At 37.8% G+C, this 19,461-nt stretch overlaps 1 protein-coding gene across 2 annotated transcripts in view; it reads left to right on the plus strand.

Annotated features, from left to right (window-relative positions):
* The first annotated feature begins 2,858 nt into the window (after positions 1-2,858).
* Positions 2,859-19,461, plus strand: part of LOC129261873 (cartilage oligomeric matrix protein-like) — a 30,711-nt gene continuing 14,108 nt past the window's right edge. Inside the window, exons 1-11 of one of the 2 annotated variants that reach the window (XM_064099712.1) lie at positions 2,859-3,186; positions 3,651-3,916; positions 5,138-5,246; positions 5,965-6,047; positions 10,787-10,838; positions 12,388-12,539; positions 15,041-15,181; positions 16,748-16,822; positions 18,017-18,169; positions 18,705-18,809; positions 19,346-19,453. In XM_064099712.1, the coding sequence (XP_063955782.1) occupies positions 2,964-3,186; positions 3,651-3,916; positions 5,138-5,246; positions 5,965-6,047; positions 10,787-10,838; positions 12,388-12,539; positions 15,041-15,181; positions 16,748-16,822; positions 18,017-18,169; positions 18,705-18,809; positions 19,346-19,453 (1,467 nt within the window). In that variant the 5' untranslated portion in view covers positions 2,859-2,963. Of the gene's footprint in view, positions 3,187-3,650; positions 3,917-5,137; positions 5,247-5,964; positions 6,048-10,786; positions 10,839-12,363; positions 12,540-15,040; positions 15,182-16,747; positions 16,823-18,016; positions 18,170-18,704; positions 18,810-19,345; positions 19,454-19,461 lie in introns of both variants that reach the window. The other variant, XM_064099711.1, reaches the window with a different exon arrangement.

Consider the following 19,461-nt stretch of genomic DNA (forward strand, 5'->3'; position numbering starts at 1 on the left):
TAAACAAGAATTATATTGCAACCTGTTCTAGGGAGAAACAAAATTATTTCGGTGAGCATAAACATTTATCATTAGGCGATAGCAGATTTAGGTAGATCGACATTGACATAGATATTGGTTATTTACACAATTAATTGGTTGGGGCCGTGTTCTGTTGCTTTCTTGCACATTCATCTAATGGTGGTAAAATGAAAACAAAAATAAAGAAGATAACTTGCCTACCATTCTGGTTCCACCAATCCTGGTAGTTAAAGGGGTTGCGAACTGATCAAGACTTTGCGTGGTCTCTTATTGATTGTGTGTGTTATAAACAACTATTCTTGAAAATATACATTTTGAGATAACCATCAGTAATAAAGAGAATGAATTAGCCAACAATTTTATTTCTACTAAGAAACTAAAATGTTTGTGATAGGAAAGTACCTCTTTTTCTTCTAGGTAACATGATTAATGCGGTTTGAATGTATCGAGTGGTGAATTAGTATGTTATCATTGAAGTGGGCCTACATTACAAGACTACACAGCTCAGAATGTTGTATTATGCTGGCTGAATAGTTTGAGAACTTGAGGTGGAGCTAGTAAGGCTGCTGGTTCGTTGCTGCTTTAAGCTTTGCCTTCGATTTGGGAGTAATCGATATTTCTGCCACGCCAAACAAACTTAGGATATATCTGTTAATGGGATCAGCTATACTGCAAACCTAGATTATGGAGTGCGACCGACATTAAATATGGGTCAACTACATGTAATACGACAGATGATACTGAAAAATAAATAGCTGGTCTGTCAAAGTTGTTAGACTAAATTTTCTTTAATATGATGCCTCAGAATTTTGGAACATATTTCTTTAAACTAAAAAGAGAAAAAACAATTCGGTCTAGAGTCTTGAGTAACACATCATGTATTGCATTGTCAAGTAGACTTGACGAGTGAGCTATGTGATATTTACACATGTTGGTCCAATTTCTATTTTCACATACTTATTGGAACTTAAATTTCTAATTTACTTTTTATTGTTTCTGACTTGAGAATATATGATATATATCAGATGTATGATTTGGTCTAATGTAATACAGTGTTTCAGATGTTTGAGATTGATATGGCATGAAGAACAAAAATATTAGGATCCATGTTTTTTTACCGTATGCTTTGTCTAGGTCTATTGTTAGATATTAATCTAGTGCTTGCAATATACAATGAATACATCAAGGTGGTTGCAACTACAATTACAATATTTGAACAACGAAAAAAATCTGCAATTTCGAATCATACCGGTTCGAAAATATTATTAGAAATAATCTTATGTCTGGAATTTGATTTGCTTATAATAATAATAATAATAATAATAATAATAATAATAATAATAATAATAATAATAATAATAATAATGATAATGATAATAATAATGGTGTGGAGCGTTGTGGCCCAGTGGATTAGTCTTCTGACTTTGAAACAGAGGGTCGTGGGTTCGAATCCCAGCCATGGTGTAATTTCCTTCAACAAGAAATTCATCCACATTGTGCTGCACTCAACTTAGGTGAGATGAATGGGTACCCGGCAGGATTAATTCCTTGAATGCGTGAGCGCTGAAAGGCAGCTCGAGCTAAAGCCGGGGTAATAATAATAATAATAACAACGCGCCTCGGAATAGAATATTTCTAGATAGATGGCGCTATATAAATGCCTATTATTAGTATTATTATTATCATAATAACGGTATATTTACCAAGGGTAGCCACTTCAGCTCCGAAAACTGTTCACCCAGCGGGCCCTGCTATTACAACCCCGGCTAAGCTATTCAGGTGCACACAGCTTTTTGATGAACTTCTTCCTGCCGGTACCCATTTACCCCACCTGGGTCGAGTGCAGCACAGTGTGGATGAATTCCTTGTTGGATGAAACTACGCCATGGCTGGGATTCGAACCCACGACCCTCTGTTTCAAAGTCCGGAGACTAATCCACTGGGCCACGACGCTCCACTATTACTAGTACTTTTGAACATCACCAGGATCCCGACGTACGAAGATTGAGCGATCAGTCACAAATCAGTTGCGCATGAACAATCAATCAAAACTTGGGAAAGCCAGTGACGCAATTATTCGAATTTACAAAATCCTTTTCCCAAAATATGATGAACACCCATGCATGCATTATTTGTTTCCGATCAGCATACGTCATTTAATCTACATAAGGGAAAGTACTCATATTTTCTTAATCATCAAAAACTGGCTGCTTTCCATACTCACATTTCTTAATCATCAAAGATTGACTTCTTTCCATAGTATAGATTGTTGAGAACAAACGAATCTCCTTTTAAGACAGTACATTGATTTATCCTGCATAGAACAGTTAACAGTATGAATATGAAATGTATGCCTTACTATTATTTCATGAGCTCCACTTACATGCTTAATTTGATCGTTTATATGTTTCACGCAATACTTCACTCTGCTACGTATTTAGATAATGTGAAATTTTGTCAATATCAATGCGTCGAAACAGTTTGTACTTGTACTTGTGTTTGATGTGTGAGCTAAAAAAGTTGATGAAATATACTGAAACGAATCATATGTGTTATATCCCCAAACGAGGCCATTTTCTTGAGGTTCGTGTTATTAATTAATTCACTTCCCATCTAGGAATATCTTTCAATTATAATTGGAGCATTATTCAAACATATATACTATACCGTACTGATTGAATGTCGCATCTTTACAAGAAATATTAAATAACATTGTATAGCTTCTGTGTAAGCAAAGCGATACAAGGTGAACATACATGTAAGATATAACAAATATGATTAAATCGAACTGAAGTGAACTAAATTAAATGATATCATTCTGATCTTTTACAGAAGCAGATCTTTTCGACGGCTTCAGTATCTACAGTTCTCGCATCCCCGGCATCTCACCGGCACCTCAGGAGAACTCCAACATCTACGGCGATGCGTTCTTCTTCAACGGCATGGGCATCCGTTACCCCATCATAGCCAACGAGGAATTCTTCAAGAAGTTCGCCAAGGAGATGCGGAAGAACGAGGATGTGTACTTCGTAATACGATCACGACTTGCTCCTCGGCAGCATGGCGTCTTCTTTGGAGTGTACTCCAGTAATTACTACTCACCCGATAGCTTCAGATCCCCACTCAGGTTCGAGCTCTCCTACAACGGAACAAATGGAGGAAAATGTATGTTAGAAAGGATATCAATTATTGTATAACTGTACCGGAAAATTCATTATCTTGACATTTTATGGTTACCTTATGAACTCGTAAAAAATTATGAATATAGACGAAATGTTTGTTCATCAATGCAAGTGAGAGTAATTGATCTTTTTAAAACATTAGTCAAAGATTCGAGGATGCCTTCATTTCGGTTAAGACACAATTTAATTTTTGATTCAATTCTTTGAAATTGACTATAAAAATCCAGTGTCCCAATGATATCTGATCATTTAGTAATTTTTGGAGTGTTGCATATGTTGATACATGTAGAATAAATCCAGAAAAACTCCAAGAAAATATGTTTGCCTTTTAATGGTTAATCAAGGTTATATACTACAGTACCATTTGCTGGGCAATCCACCTCAGCGAAATCGTATTATTGCTACTATGATCCCGGTAAAGGTCCCCTTTCCTTTCCACCATTGCAGTGGTACTCAAATACCGAATAGGAGACCAGCAGCGCCAGGCGGAGTTCGCCAACCTCCCGATCGTCGACGGCGACTGGCATACCATCCTCCTCCAGTTCCACTCCGAGCGATCCGGTACGACCCTCACACTCTATGTCGACTGCAGGCTCGCTAAACAGATGGACATCGATGACAGGTTGTCACGGGTCTTTTCCCGGACGGTTATCGACGGTTCGGAGATGAGACTGGGCCAGGCCGGTTACGGCATGACTGCAAACCCGTTGAAGGTAGGATGTTTGATGTATGTTTGTTTCATTTTTCACCATGTAACATGATAATCACTTTGACAAAAAGAGATACACTTTTATTTGTATAGTGTAAATACTATCTGAATAAATTCAGTAAAGAAAGAATGTTATGTTTTTTATTGTGATGATCATAAAATGAATATCTATCATCTCAATTCAGCTATCCTCCTTGCAATGGTAATGTGAAAGAATAGTGGTGAGTGGCTCCTGGATAGTGTTTAAAACAAATACACATGCATCAATGATCTTGAATGACACATTGATTGTAATAATAATAATGATGATAATAATAATAATAAAATTAATAATTATAATATTGATAATGACACAGTTCTTACATATTACATTATAACACAACATCACTACGTGCTTCCAAAGGACTGGATATTATCAACCTGGCTTTAGCCCCGCAGCATTTTACAGCGCGGTGGCATTTCAAGGAATATATTCCTGACAGGTACCCATTTACCTCACTTGGGTTGAATGCAGCACAATGTGGACCAATTTCTTGCTGGAAGAACTTACCACGACCCTCTGTTTCAAAGTCACAATGCTCTACATTTTTGTTTCAGGGCCAAATATCAAATTATGATCACATTGTTAGTCATCCCCATGTACAAACCCGCGCACGCCTACCAGTTCTTGCTCATTCGGCACAATGTAGATCCATCACATAATTCTTGGTCTGGACTTTATATCAGTGTTAAAAACTTTCCAAAACGTAACTATTCAGACAAAAAAGATTCAAATACATATCGTGGTAATTGAATGGGTAAAAATTACTGATAAATATCAGTAATTGGTTTGTACAAACATAAATACAAATATAAGTTTCTGTTCATATAGTACTGATAAATCTGTAAACTTTATAGTAAGATAGGCATTAAACGTTACATAATTGTAATTAAAAATGTAAATACTAATAAATTTATCGAAATGACGGAAAACGATATGATTTCACTTGGGTTTACCTCGAAAGAGAGAAGAGAGAAAAAATTATGAAAATTATGTTACTTTGCCGAACCATGTCAGTAGTTATGTTAATCTCGGGTCAATATGATATGCATTAACTTCTTCAGCTTTTGAATTGATTTTGATCGTAAATGTAACAACAGAAATGTTGTGATTATATCATTTGACAACTAGTCCAAGAGTGTCAGATTTACGAGGTCTTAATTTACCACGTTTCTTTAAATGCAGGGTACGATCCAGAATGCTAAATTTGTATATGGCGGTCCGATCATCGACGTACTTCATTTGCTGTCGTGCAGTCTCTCAACGGAGCCAAAGCCATTGGATGTCGATGGATGTAAGATATATATATATATACCACAGTCTTATCAAAGAGACCCGACACCTGATCCAACAACAAGATTGAGTTATTCTGAATTACGCAATATCAATTGGTGCATATGCGTCAGAGGGTTATCTTTTGTATCTGCGGGACTCAACCATAGATGACCCCCGTCCATGATGATGATGATGATGGGTATCATGGGTTCTTATATAGCGCCAGTATCCACATCTGCTTGGCGCTCATGGCGCTTGAACAAAGGTTAATCCACTGCGCTGACACCCATGGATTGGTGTAGAGTTGCTTATTTGATATGACTGGAGCATTATTTGAAACTTCAACCTAATCACATTTTAAAGCTATTAAAACCCGGCTTTTACAAACGATATACTGGCAGACTCGCCATACAATCTTGCAGTTTATCACCCAAATACTAAATTGCAATCGCAATTGTCCAATCTTACAATAGATTGTTTTATATTGTGTCTTCATGCTTGGAAAGAAGTTCCTCAACATCCAATAGAACCACCGATGTATTTGTATGTATATACCTGGATACTGGCAAGGATGAAAAAGCGCAATGCAACTATTGTCATGCTAAGTGTGAATGCAAATACGTAAGTGTACTTTAATCTAGATACTCGATCAAAATACGCTATTTCAATTTTACTACAAATCTGAATGAAAGAGCAACAATAAGTAAACCCCTTACTGTTTTTGTTTTCTTTCAAAGGGCCTGGTGCGACGGTTTTGATGGATGCTTTCCAATCCTTATCTAATACACTTATGGTCTTGAAAAATGGCATGGATGAGCAAGTAAGTAGATCAGAAAGAATATCAATTTACTCTAATACCTGTACTAAAACTTTCTCTCTCGCGTTATGGTGTTATTAGAGTAAACTGAATATGATCACTCTTCTCGTTTCTCATTAAAGGGAGAAAAAGACATCCAGACAAGTTCAATTTTTCTCTTTACAAATGAGAGAATTATCTGTTGAAAAGGATTTTTTTAAACACTCACCTTTGCACACACTGCGTTTGCCACACGCATCAGAAAAGTTAAACACCTTTGTTACACGTATTGAGAAAAGTCTAGTAATTATTTCCGCATGAAGTAGAACGAGTATAATATTTCTTGTCAACAATGATTTTGAAAAGGATTATGTTTTCGAGTATCACGTTACGAGTATCATACTTGCTAGGACAAATTTTATGTACTCGTCATGTTATTCTAGAAATAGTCTTTTATTTTGACCCTATCTGGGCGAAGTCTGGAATTGTTTTCACCATCACTGAAACTAATGTTACCTTAACTTATTATTATCAAGACAAGTCTATACATTTTTGTCACTATCCCTAATGCTTTTACTTTGCTGAAACGATCCTAACGTTTTTCGTCTAACTCACCAAGTCGAGTCTCATACATGTATTTTCGTCACCCTCGTCAAGTCTCGTTTTACATATTGATAACCTTCACCAAAACGAGTATCATATTTTCTTCGCCCTTACAAAACCGATTCTTATATGTTGTTCATACTTATCAAGTCAACACTACATTTTTTCCTCCCTAACAAGACATGTTTGATATATTCGTCACCCTCACCAAGTCGAATCAACATATTCACCTTCCTCAATAAGTCGAGTCTTATATTTTCGCCACCGTCACCTAGTTAAGTATAACACAGTGTTAATCTTCAACAGTTCGAGTCTTTTCTATTTGTTACTCTCACCAGGTCAGGTCCAACATATTCGTCACCAATACCAAGTCGACTCTTATATTTACCATACCCTCACAAAGACCTATCTTACATTACAATAGCCCCGTCAAAATGAGGGTCTGACATGTTTGCCACCCTTACCGGGTCAGGTATAACATATCGACCGAATGAGTCTTATTTATTTCCGTCATTATTACCATGTCGAGTCATATATGTTCGTCATCCTCACCAAGTCAGGTCTAGCATATTCATTACCCTCACAAAATCGGCTTGTCTCGGTGAGGGTAACGAATATGTACCCGTCTTGGTCAGGGTGACAATTATGCTAGATTCGACTTAGCGAGGGTGACGAATGTGGTAGATTCGACTTGATGAGTTGGAAGAATATGCAATACTCTTTTTGGTGAGGGTAACGAATATGCTAGACTAATTTTGGTTAAAAGAGACGAATATGTAAGACTCAACTGAGTGAGGATGATGAATATGTAAGACTCGACATGGTAAAGGTGATGAAAACATAATACTCGACTGAGTAAGGATGACGAATATGCTAGACTCAGCTTGGTCAGGATGACAAATATGCTTGACCCGTTTTGGTGAGGGTGGCGAATATGCTAGACCCGTTTTGATGAGGGTAATGAATATGCTAGACCAGTTTTGATGAACTTGACAAAATAATATGTAGGACTCGACATGGTGAGGGTGAGGAATATGGTAGACTCGATTTGGTGAGGGTGACGAATATGTAAGATCCGTATTGGTGAGGGTGACGAATATGCTAGACACGTCTAGGTGAGGGTGACGAGTATGCTAGACACGTCTAGGTGAGGGTGACGAGTATGCTAAATTAGTTTTGATGAGATTGACGAATATGCAGATCCGTTTTGGCGAGGTTAACGAATATGCTAGACATGTTTTGGTGAGGGTGACGAATATGGTAGACCCGTTTTGGCGAGGTTAACGAATATGCTAGACATGTTTTGGTGAGGGTGACGAATATGGTAGACCCGTTTTGGTGAGGTTAACGAATATGCTAGACATGTTTTGGTGAGGGTGACGAATATGGTAGACCCGATTTGGTGAGGGTGACGAATATGCTAGACCTTTCTTTGGGAGGATGACAAATATGCTAGATTCGTCTTTGTTAGGGTGACGAATATGCTAGACACGTCTTATGTGAGGGTGAGGAATATGGTAGACTCGACTTGGTGAGGGTGACGAATATGTAAGATCCGTATCGGTGAGGGTGACGAATAGGGTAGACCCGTTTTGGTAAGGGTGACGAATATGCTAGACCAATCTTGGTGAGGGTGACAATATGCTAGACTCGTCTTGGTGAGGGTGACGAATATGCTAGATTAATTTTGGTGAGATTGACGAATATGCAGACCCGTTTTGGTGAGGGTAACGAATATGAGGGTGACGAATGTGGTAGATTCGACTTGATGAGTTGGACGAATATGCAGTACTCTTTTTGGTGAGGGTAACGAATATGCTAGACTAGTTTTGGTTAAAAGTGACGAATATGTAAGACTCAACTGAGTGAGGATGATGAATATGTAAGACTCGATTTGTTAGGGTGAAGCATATGGTAGACTCGACCTGGTGAGGGTGACGAATATGTAAGATCCGTATCGGTGAGGGTGACGAATATGCTAGACACGTCTAGATGAGGGTGACGAGTATGTAAGATCCGTATCGGTGAGGGTGACGAATATGCTAGACCAATCTTGGTGAGAGTGACGAATATGCAGACCCGTTTTGGTGAAGGGTAACGAATATGCTAAACTCGTTTTGGTGAGGGTGACGAATATACTAGACCAAACTTGGTGAGGGTGACGAATATGCTAGATTTGTCTTGTTGAGGGTGACGAACATGCTAGACCAATCTTGGTCAGGATGACGAATATGCTAGGCTCGTTCTTGTGAGGGTGACGTATAGGCGAGACCCGTTTTGGTGAGGTTGACGAATATGTAAGGCCCGCCTTGGCCAGGATGACGAATATGCTAGACTCATTTTGGTGATGGTAATGAATATGACACGCAGACCCATTTTGGTGAGTGTAACGAATATGCTAGACTCGTTTTGGTGAGGATGAATAATATGCTAGCCCAATCTTTGTGAGGGTGACGAATATGCTAGACTCGTCCTTGTGAGGGTGACGAAAAGGCTAGACCGGTTTTGGTGAGGGTGACGAATATGCTAGACTAGTTTCGGTTAAAGGTGACGAATATGTAAGACTCAACTGAGTGGGGATGATGAAAATGTAAGACTCGATTTGTTAGGGTGAAGCATATGGTTGACTCGACTTGGTGAAAAATATGCTAGACCAATCTGTGTGAGGGTGACGAATATTCTAGACCAATCTTGGTCAGGATGACGAATATGCTAGGCTCGTTCTTGTGAGGGTGACGAATAGGCGAGACCCGTTTTGGCCAGGATGACGAATATGCTAGAATCATTTTGGTGAGGGTAATGAATAAGCAGACCTATTTTGGTGAGTGTAACGAATATGCTAGACTCGTTTTGGTGAGGGTGAATAATATGCTAGCCCCATCTTTGTGAGGGTGACGAATATGCTAGACTCGTCTTTGCCCGGTTGACGAATATGTTTGACCAATCTTGATCAGGATGGCGAATATGCTAGACTCGTCCTTGTGAATGTGACGAAAATGCTAGACCGGTTTTGGTGAGGGTGACGAATATGCTAGACTCGTCTTGGTGAGGGTGACAGATATGCTAGACTCGTCTTGGTGATGGTGACGAATATGCTAGACTCGTTTTGGTGAGGGTGAAGAATATGCTATACCCGTTTTGGTGAGGTTGGTGAATATGTAAGGCCCGCCTTGGCCAGGATGACGAATATGATATACTCGCTTTGATGAGGTTGACGACTATGTAAGACCCGCCTTGGTCAGGATGAAGAATATGCTTCATACGTTTTGGTGAGGGTGACTCGTCTTGGTCAGGTTGACAAATATGTTTGACCAATCTTGATCAGAATGGCGAATGTGCTAGACTCGTTCTTGTGAGGGTAACGAATATGCTAGACTCGTCTTGGTGAGTGTGAGAGATATGCTACACTCGTCTTAGTGAGGGTGACGAATATGCTAGACTCGTTTTGGTGAGGGTGACAAATATGCTATACCCGTTTTGGTGAGGTTGATGAATATGTAAGGCCCGCCTTGGCCAGGATGACGAATATGATATACTCGCTTTGATGAGGTTGACGACTATGTAAGACCCGCCTTGGTCAGGATGACAAATATGCTTCATACGTTTTGGTGAGGGTGGTGAACATGAAAGACTCGACTCGGTCAGGGTGACGAAAATGTAATATCCGTCTTGATGAGGCTGACGAACATGATATACTCGGATTAGTGAGGGTGACGAATATGTAAGATCCATATTGGTCAGGCTGACGAATATGCTAGACTCGTCTTGGTGAGGGTGACGAAAATGTTTTTTAATGGAATTATCATTACTTTTACCAACTTGCCTCCGATATTTTCGTCACTTTACTCAAGGCAATGTTACTTTTCTATCATCCTCACAAAGAGGAGCCTAACGTTTAATTTCCTTTGAATCACCGTGTTGTAGCATATTTTTGTCACCCCAGCAAGTTCTCCTATTAACATTCTTAATATCTGTAGTATGTTCACCTTGCCGAATCTCATGTCTCTGATACAACATGTAACGTTCTTCATTTTATTCTCCTATTTAAACTTACTTTGTTCTCCAAATATAATAAACTGGAATTTTGTTTATTTAAAGACGAATATGATCGATTATTTAGGACTATTAACGTCTCACTTCCTCTCATTGCTTTCTAACAGACCCGTGAAATTCAACATCTTAGACACACCTTAGAAAACTGCAGGATGTGTGGTAAGTATTTTTTCCCTATCTCACTGGGAATATCTCGTCATAAAGCAGTCTGTCGCCATCACCAACAAATATTTTATATCTCTGTATTAACTGATATTAAAAGATATACATACACAATGCATTTCTATTTTTTATGTTGGTCTTATTTCATTAGAATGTATTTATAGAGGTAAAAAGGACAAATTCTACACTCTTTAAGTTATATTTAGAGTGTTTTCAGAGCAATACAAAAATTGAAAAGGAAAGTCATACTTTGCTATAGAAATAGATTAATGACTTGTGTGATTTTGAGATCTGACGAGGTTAATGAATAATTGTGATATTTCCGCTTTGATGTAAATTCCACACATTATTTATGTGTGCGTTCGTTTGACGTGATTTTTGTCCTTAACATATTCAAATAATGATCGTCTATTTAGGTGAACATGATATGTTGATAATTTGACGTGTCTTGTTTTTACATGAATATATCAAATATATAACTGCACTGCACATACAGATATGATAACTGTCACATTGGTAATGTTGAGATAATTCGCATGCTGAAGCGTCTTTAATCAATGCTTTAATTTAATCTTCAATAATTTATCATTTAAGCTAATATATCTTAATATAACAATAAAACAAGTATTAGAATATACTTTGAGCTAATTTGACCGAGAAATTACTGACATATACAACAACAAACTCGCTTGTCTCGCTTTACGACGGCATCATCCATTTGCGTTCAATTACGGCACACATGAAAATGCAGTAACAAAATGTTATTTCCCGCATATATAACAAGTAGCGTCTAATGCAAAAGTTAATGACGTGGGGGCACTTGAATCTATCGCCGATTATGACCGTTATATGTTAATTCCCTACGTCAATAATACTAAGCTCGACAGAATTCACGAGAGGAATGGCAGACGATTCCACACACACACACACACACACACACACACACACACATCTTTTCATGCATGCAGAGTAATATGATAATTCTTTCGGCAGGAATTATTTTCCGCTTTCCTTACCATTCTATCCCTTTAAACTCTAATTTCAAAGTTTATTTTAATAAATACTAATTTTGATACACATATAAAGTATTAGAACGATTAAAAGAAGAAAAAATAATTAAAACAATAATTTTGATTTAAATTGTTGAATTAATCAATAAATTATTGCTCAAGAGAAGATAATCTTTATGTTCAACTATTACATACATGATAAGCCCAATTTCAGTTAATAAACTTTCAAACAATCCTGCTTAAGCTTTAAAACGATATGCTTAATGAAGCTCTTATGATAACAAGAAGTGTATCTTTAATCAGACTTCTCCAGCAATGTGTCATAATCGGGTATTATTCAATTCTATCTGACTTCGTAAACTTACCATAGCTGTCATCTCTATACCCATTTAATCTTATTGTATATATTGCACAGCGCAACTCCGCTTGAAATATTAACGCTTTTGTTTGTTTTTCTAACCTTTCCGTTAACTCACAACTCAACCAAATGTCGCCCCAACACGACGTTACAGAGCGAACCGATTATTTTACCTCAGGTCCTCAGACAATCATCCGACATGGCTGTAGCTCCAACCCCTGCTTCCCCGATGTCATGTGCTTCGATGAGCCCGATGGTCTTGGGTATCGGTGTGGTCCGTGCCCTGCAGGATATCGTGGAAACGGCACCCATTGCTACGATATCAATGAGGCAAGTCTATATTACATTATTAAATGACGAACTTGACCCTAATTGACATGTTTTACTCTTGCGAATATTTTCATGGGGGGGGGGGGGGGCGGGGGCAAAACGATTTTAATTTCTCAATTGAATAACAGGGATAATGTAGCATTAAGCGATCGGTACATCTCCCTATTTATGCTCTTCATTCTTTTCTCTACATTTAAAAACATATTTTCTTCAATCTTTGCTTCTCTTCTTTGATTCACTTCTCAAAATTTATTTATTTATTTATTTCAAAATAAAATCACAAGGTGCGTCGCCCGTGAAACCTGTAACTCCCCCACCTGCTTGCGAAACGATTATACAATATTCCATCAAGAGGTGTGTCTAAAGTTCAACTTGAGACTTTCATAAACCTTATACATGCACGTGATGCACTATTCCATGAATATGTAGTTTTCGCAGATGAAACGGGGACGTATTCTGCAACGTAGTAAATCTATTGACACCGCAAGTCAAATCACAATGAACAGCTGAGGGGTTTTGTTGAAAGTTGGCGGACCGGGGTAGCAGATCGGCCTTAAAGGAGAATGAAACTCTTGGAGCAAGTTAGCTTTTGTGAAAGCAGAAAAATAAAAAAATAAGATCAACAAAAGTTTGAGTAAAATAGGACTAGCAATAAAATAGTTATGAGCATTTGAATGTCGAGATCACTAATGCTATGGAGATCCTCCCATTGGCAATGCGACCAAGATCTGTGATGTCACACACGTACAACTCTCCCATTTGGACACTGAAAATATACCCCAAAATATTTCTTTTTGCTCATTCTAATCATATGACAAACGATTCATCAATGATATAATGTTGTGAAACCTCTGTACTTGTCATCTCATAAAGAGAACACCTCACCTTGTGATAGACTCTATAAAAGTGAGAATATAAGTGAAATAAGTACTAAAGTAATGAGGGAGTTGTACGTGTGTGATATCACAGATCTTGGTCGCATTGCCGATGGGAGGATCTACATGGCACTAGTGATCTCAATATTCAAATGCTCATAACGTTCTTATTATTCATTCAATCTTCCTCAAACTTTGAACAATGTGTTCCTTTGATTTTTCTCTTTGATATGGATTCAGCTGGTTTCAAGGGTTTCATTCTCCTTTAAGATTCGGACCGGACGAAAAAATGCAAATATGTCGTTTGCCCAGAGTCCAGGACGGCACTGCTGTTTTGATTTACCCCCGATTTTTTTACCAACATCGCTTTGTCATGAAGGGCTTCTGACAATAAATTCTCTGTTTTCCAGAAGGCGTCTGCGTAGTGGTTGCGAAAACTCCTTATCAATTATCCTTAGAGGACACATATTACAAACCAATCAAAAGCTCGAAAGTTCTTGTTTATTTATGCTTATCCATATCATTGCTGTAACCGGAAGTGAATTGCACAAAAAAGTAGAAGAGATCTCAACACCCAGTCCCTACTCCAGTTAAAACTTTTTAAAACTAATTAATGACACATTAAATTGGAAAGATCATTGTGAAGAAACATATACTAAATGCAATAAAATTATCGGTATTGTGAAAAGGAACTTTATGAACTGTCAAATATCAGTTTTTAAGACCCTTTACGAGTCACTCATTCGACCATGCTTAGAGTATTGCTGTATAGCATGGGACCCGTATCGGGCAACCCATATTAAATTACTCGAGCGTATACAGAATAGATACGTGAGAATGATGTGCCGGGATTGGCAAACAAGTTACAACGTACTTTTACAAAATTTGAATATGCCAACTTTGGAAGCAAGACGAAAGTACCATAGACTCGTTATGTTCTATAAGCTCACTAATAATTTAGTTCATGTCAATGTAATGATTAAAATAGCCCACAGGATAGGTAGGAACGATCATGATAAGAAAGTAATCATGCCCTTTGCAAAAACAGATTACTTCCAAAACTCTTTTTATGTTAGAACCTCCAAAGATTGGAACATGCTCCCTAGTAATGTAATGAATAGCACATCTATCTCGACTTTTAAAAACTTACTCAAGGCTCACCTTCTTATATAATTTCTATATTACTAAATAATTCCACTTTTCCTATCCATAATAATACATCACAGCTAATTTATTATCGTTCTTGTCATATTATGTATAATTTTGAACCACACCACAACTCACAAAGATTTGTCATTAATTTCATTTATTATATTTTGTTATATTATGTTATCTTATCCATGTTTTATTATTTTGTTCTTATATCACGTTTTAAATCTTTTTTTAAACGTTACATAAATCTAATAATGTTATCTATGTCCTTTTCTATGGTAATTTACATTGTTTTATTTTTCCGATTGTTAAACTTATGTTTTTATCTTGATGCTATTTTATATTATTGGGATCCAAACTTGTACGGGTTTTTCAAACCTTTTTTTGTATCCCTTGACATGTTTTACTTTGTATGTTTTACTTGTCTAAATAAATACAAAATGTGTGGTTCCAATATTGTTTTCATTTTGCCAGTGTCTTGAAGCTTACCCTTGTTCAGACGTCGTGGATTGTATCAACCTAATGCCCGGCTTCCGGTGCCCACCATGTCCCGAAGGCTTTATTGGTCTTGGTTTAGAGGGAATCGGTCTTGAAGCCGCTGTAAGGAACCGACAGGTAAATGGGTCTTCGATTTATTCCTTACTTAGCACTTAGTCCCCCCCGCACTGAGTGGTGCATTGGGCAGCGAACTGTCTAGCCTCTTGTCGAGGCCCTGTCGGCTGCTTTCCGAGCGAACATGGCAAAGCACGGGAGAGAGCGAAGCAGAGCGCCGCGAGACAGGGCCTCTGGACATCTGTACCGAATTTCACCGACTTTCTTTTGTTTTTTATTGTTTTTACCAATTCACCGACCAAAAACTGGTCGGTGAAAATCATCCAATGAGAGCGCGAGCTGCTATGACGTCATATTAAATATTCATGAGCTCATCTTGAATGGCGACCCTTGGATTCTTGGCGAAGAGTGACGACGAAATATCAAAGAGCACTGAATATGCCTCTAAAATGCTGAATATTGACCGATTTAAGGATTTGCAAGTCGATGAAATTAACTCTGCACTGAAAGGACGAGATGTCTTTGTAAATCTACCCACAGGATATGGAAAAAAAGTAATATTTCATGCGATTCCACCGGTCGATCCGGGGCGTCGATTATCGATCTCCGCTGTGCAGTGCAGTGAGGGAAGCTGGAGTGGAGTTGCTGGGAGTTGACTCGAGTCTGACCAGCGGCTGAGCAGTATCTCCCGGGAAGTTTCGGGGCGGTGATGGCTCTGTTACGGCCAGTAGTAATAGTAGTAGTAGTAGTACCACTACTTGTAGCATTTTGCTGGTTATATCCCCTTTAGTGTCCCGCAATTAAATGAATCCCCTGCAGAATAGTGTACTACAATATAGTATTCCGAACCCAAGACGAAACAGCTCTGACATTTCATTGGTTTACTCGGTGACCGGTAATATCATGACTCATGTATATTCATTAGGAAGACGTTCCTCATGAATATATAATTCAGTTCAGATGTCAAGAGGCCCTGGCTCGCGCCAGGCCTAATTCGCTTCGCGAATTAGGAAAGCCCTCGCTTCGCTCGGGAAGCAGCCGCCAGGGCCTCGACAAGAGGCTACGAACTGTCGCAATTCGGGTCGGTCATTTGCAACCACGTCATCCTCCGACAGACTGATATTCAGATTATGGGCCTCCAAGTCCCTGAGGAAAGTCCACCGATAGATGCCTGGAAATGGCATTTTTTTCATTTCCATTTCGATTTATAGCAACCTTTAATACGTAGTCCCATATATTTGATATAACAACTCGTAAATCCAATTTTTAAAGTTCGTCAATTTTGATTATTTACTCATTGAAAGTGTTTCAGTAACCATTGTGTCCCAGATGATTCCTTGAATGAGATGGAATCGATCTTAAAGCCCGTTGTTTTGAGCTGACATGCAGTCGGTCCTTAGTGTGTAGTACTGACCGCAGACATGTAGGCCTTAAATTTGGCAATCTTACTCCTCAAACCCTGATTACCAAATTACTTAAGCAAAGAGAATGAGTCATAGAAAAGATACATGAATTTCTAAAATTGACAATAGTTTTTTGTCAATTTGTTTTAATGATATTTAGCATCAATCATACATTAAATAATTGTATAATGACTATGATATTAACTTTCTTTGTCTTTCCACTCAGCTTTGCGATGATATCAACGAATGCGAAAGAAATAACGGTGACTGTGTGCCAAACTCGTACTGTCTCAATACAAGGGTATGTATATTCTGCTTGTTACAATAAAATTGGATAGATTAATATCCTACCAGTAATACATTTTGAAGAAAATCATATTTCCAGTATTGTCGGGTTAATTATACACATTTTCATTTTGTTATGCATTTAATATTCTTAATAGGCAGATACAGTTTTCATTACATTGCCAAATTTATTATCATAAACCATTATAACACATCAGTCAGCAATTCCATAAAGTACGCTTCTGAACGAGTATTTTCGAAACCATTTTACATGTCATTCATTACAGTAAAGATGTATGTTCTTTCATATTGCAACAAAAATTATCACATTTGATTATGATTTGGTTATTATCATACCAGTCCTTTTGACAATTATGGCGGTGGTTGTAAAAATATTGATATATTGCATTTTGAAGTACAGAGTTGATCCACTCGGAATCACACACTTGACGTGCTCTTGTGCTGCAAAAAAATAAAAACAAAAAATAGAATAAAAAAAATTGTTTGAAATTGACTAGAAGGGCAGAAGAACGAGATACGTTGAAATGAAAATTGCGAAATATTATGCATGGATTTCAATTCATGAACTCTCACCCGTCTAATTTCTCGGAAAAAAAATCATTCGCCTGTCAGTCATCGTGTTCATACGACTTCATAGGAACAGCCAATCGTAATGAGTTAAGGTTTTGATGGGACGTCATTATATTTATAATCTGGGGACCGTTTCCTCAACATTTTTGTCTGACAAGTTGTCAGATCTGAGTTCTTTCCTTGATTCTAATTGGCTAAGAAGCAGTGTTACTATATACCAACTTTCCGATAAAATTGGATGAGTCGGATAAAACGTTCGACAAGTCCTTTAAAAAAACGCTCCCCTGACAGATTTTATTTTATTTCTGCATTTACATCAGTATCATAATTGCACGAGTATGCAACATACAAAGCGTTATATATAGCAAGCAAAACAATAACAATAGTCGTAATATAAGGGCAATGAAAATGAAATCAGCAATACGTATTATTAATTCAACAGAAAGATAATTTAAATGAATGCAGGAGACCGCCATCGTAAGCTATAATGTTTGATGATGATGGCAGCCTCGTACAAAGGTACATATGTCTTTCTTGATATGTACATATTTAATTAAGAAATGTGTTCATATTCTCTTAATGAAAATTATATTCTAATATCAATCATTCTTTATCGCAGGGTTCGCATATTTGCGGTGACTGTATGCATGGATTTGAGGGAAATCAGACGGTTGGCTGCAAAGAGAGAAATACATGTCCGAACGGTACCCCTAGTCCATGCCATCCGAAGGCCGAGTGCATCATACATCGGAATAACGCTTACACATGCGAGGTGGGTGACAAAATCTTCTGAAAATGTACTTCATAAGAATGATTGTATTATATGTATCCATATGTATAATAATATCATACATTTCATTTCACATGACCATCCCTATCCCCGATAAATGAGGGGGGGGGGGGCTTTCAAGTAAGATAAATTATATAGGCCTATTTAAGGTCTTGCATTATCTGATTTTAGTTATTATCTTTCCTTTGTGGACTTGGTAACTTGATATTTTTAAGCGTCCGGAGACTTTGTTAGGTTCTAAAATTATATTTATGTACAATGACCGTGTGCTTATTAGAGTGGATTTATAGTTCTTTGTATCTGCCTTTTGGAAACATTTTTTTTTCATTTTACTTGAACAAAATAAGTGCTTTTAATTCATTTAGTGACTACCGAGACGGTTTTCGCTCAACAAATTGAAAATAATACCCTGTTCCCCTCTCTTCCCTCTCTCATGCACCCCCTCGCTCTATCATTGTCTCTTTGTCTCTCCCCCTCTCTTTACACTCTATCTTTCTCTCTGTTTGTCTCGTTTTAGTGTATTATTGGCTGGGCTGGTGACGGCTACGATTGTGCTATCGATACCGATCTGGACGGCTTTCCCGATAACGAACTCCCGTGTACCGACAAGCATTGCAGAGCTGTAAGTTTTATCTTTTTATTAGTTCTTGTTACGACACATTTTTTATTCTCCAAAGTGCCGTTTATCTATGTCATGTGTCATCAGTAACTTCTAAATTTCTCTATTACCATGGTTACTAAACTTTGTAATACCGACATCAAGTTCCGTATGAAATGCATTTTAAATGTACAAATTTACAAAATTCTTCGGAGGTTATGCTATGACATCGGAAATTAGAGGGAGAATATGTCACAGTCTTCCTATCCCATCCTATGCGTGGTGTGGGGGTGGGAGTATATTATAGCCTCATAGTATGGCAAGCCTCTCGCGACACAGCCTTTGTATATATTTTGATGTGCAATAATTGAACAGATAAGGTTCTTATTTGAACGTTTCGCTTCGAATAATCAACGGTCAAATTCAAATTTTCACAAAGAAAAAAAAGTAGAGAATGAAAATGGTACAATGAACACTTTTCTAAGCTTTAGAAGATCCGAGTGTTGAAATTTATATCAATTAGACTAAATCCATTGACTTGTATTTTTTCTCATCCTTAGGATAACTGCGTGCATATCCCGAACAGCGGGCAAGAAAATCAAGATGGCGACGAAATGGGTGACTTGTGTGACCCGGATGCAGACAACGATGGAGTTCGCAATGGTCCAGTAAGAAC

Source organism: Lytechinus pictus, chromosome 5 (genome assembly GCF_037042905.1).
Source record: "Lytechinus pictus isolate F3 Inbred chromosome 5, Lp3.0, whole genome shotgun sequence".
NCBI classification, from domain to species: domain Eukaryota; kingdom Metazoa; phylum Echinodermata; class Echinoidea; order Temnopleuroida; family Toxopneustidae; genus Lytechinus; species Lytechinus pictus.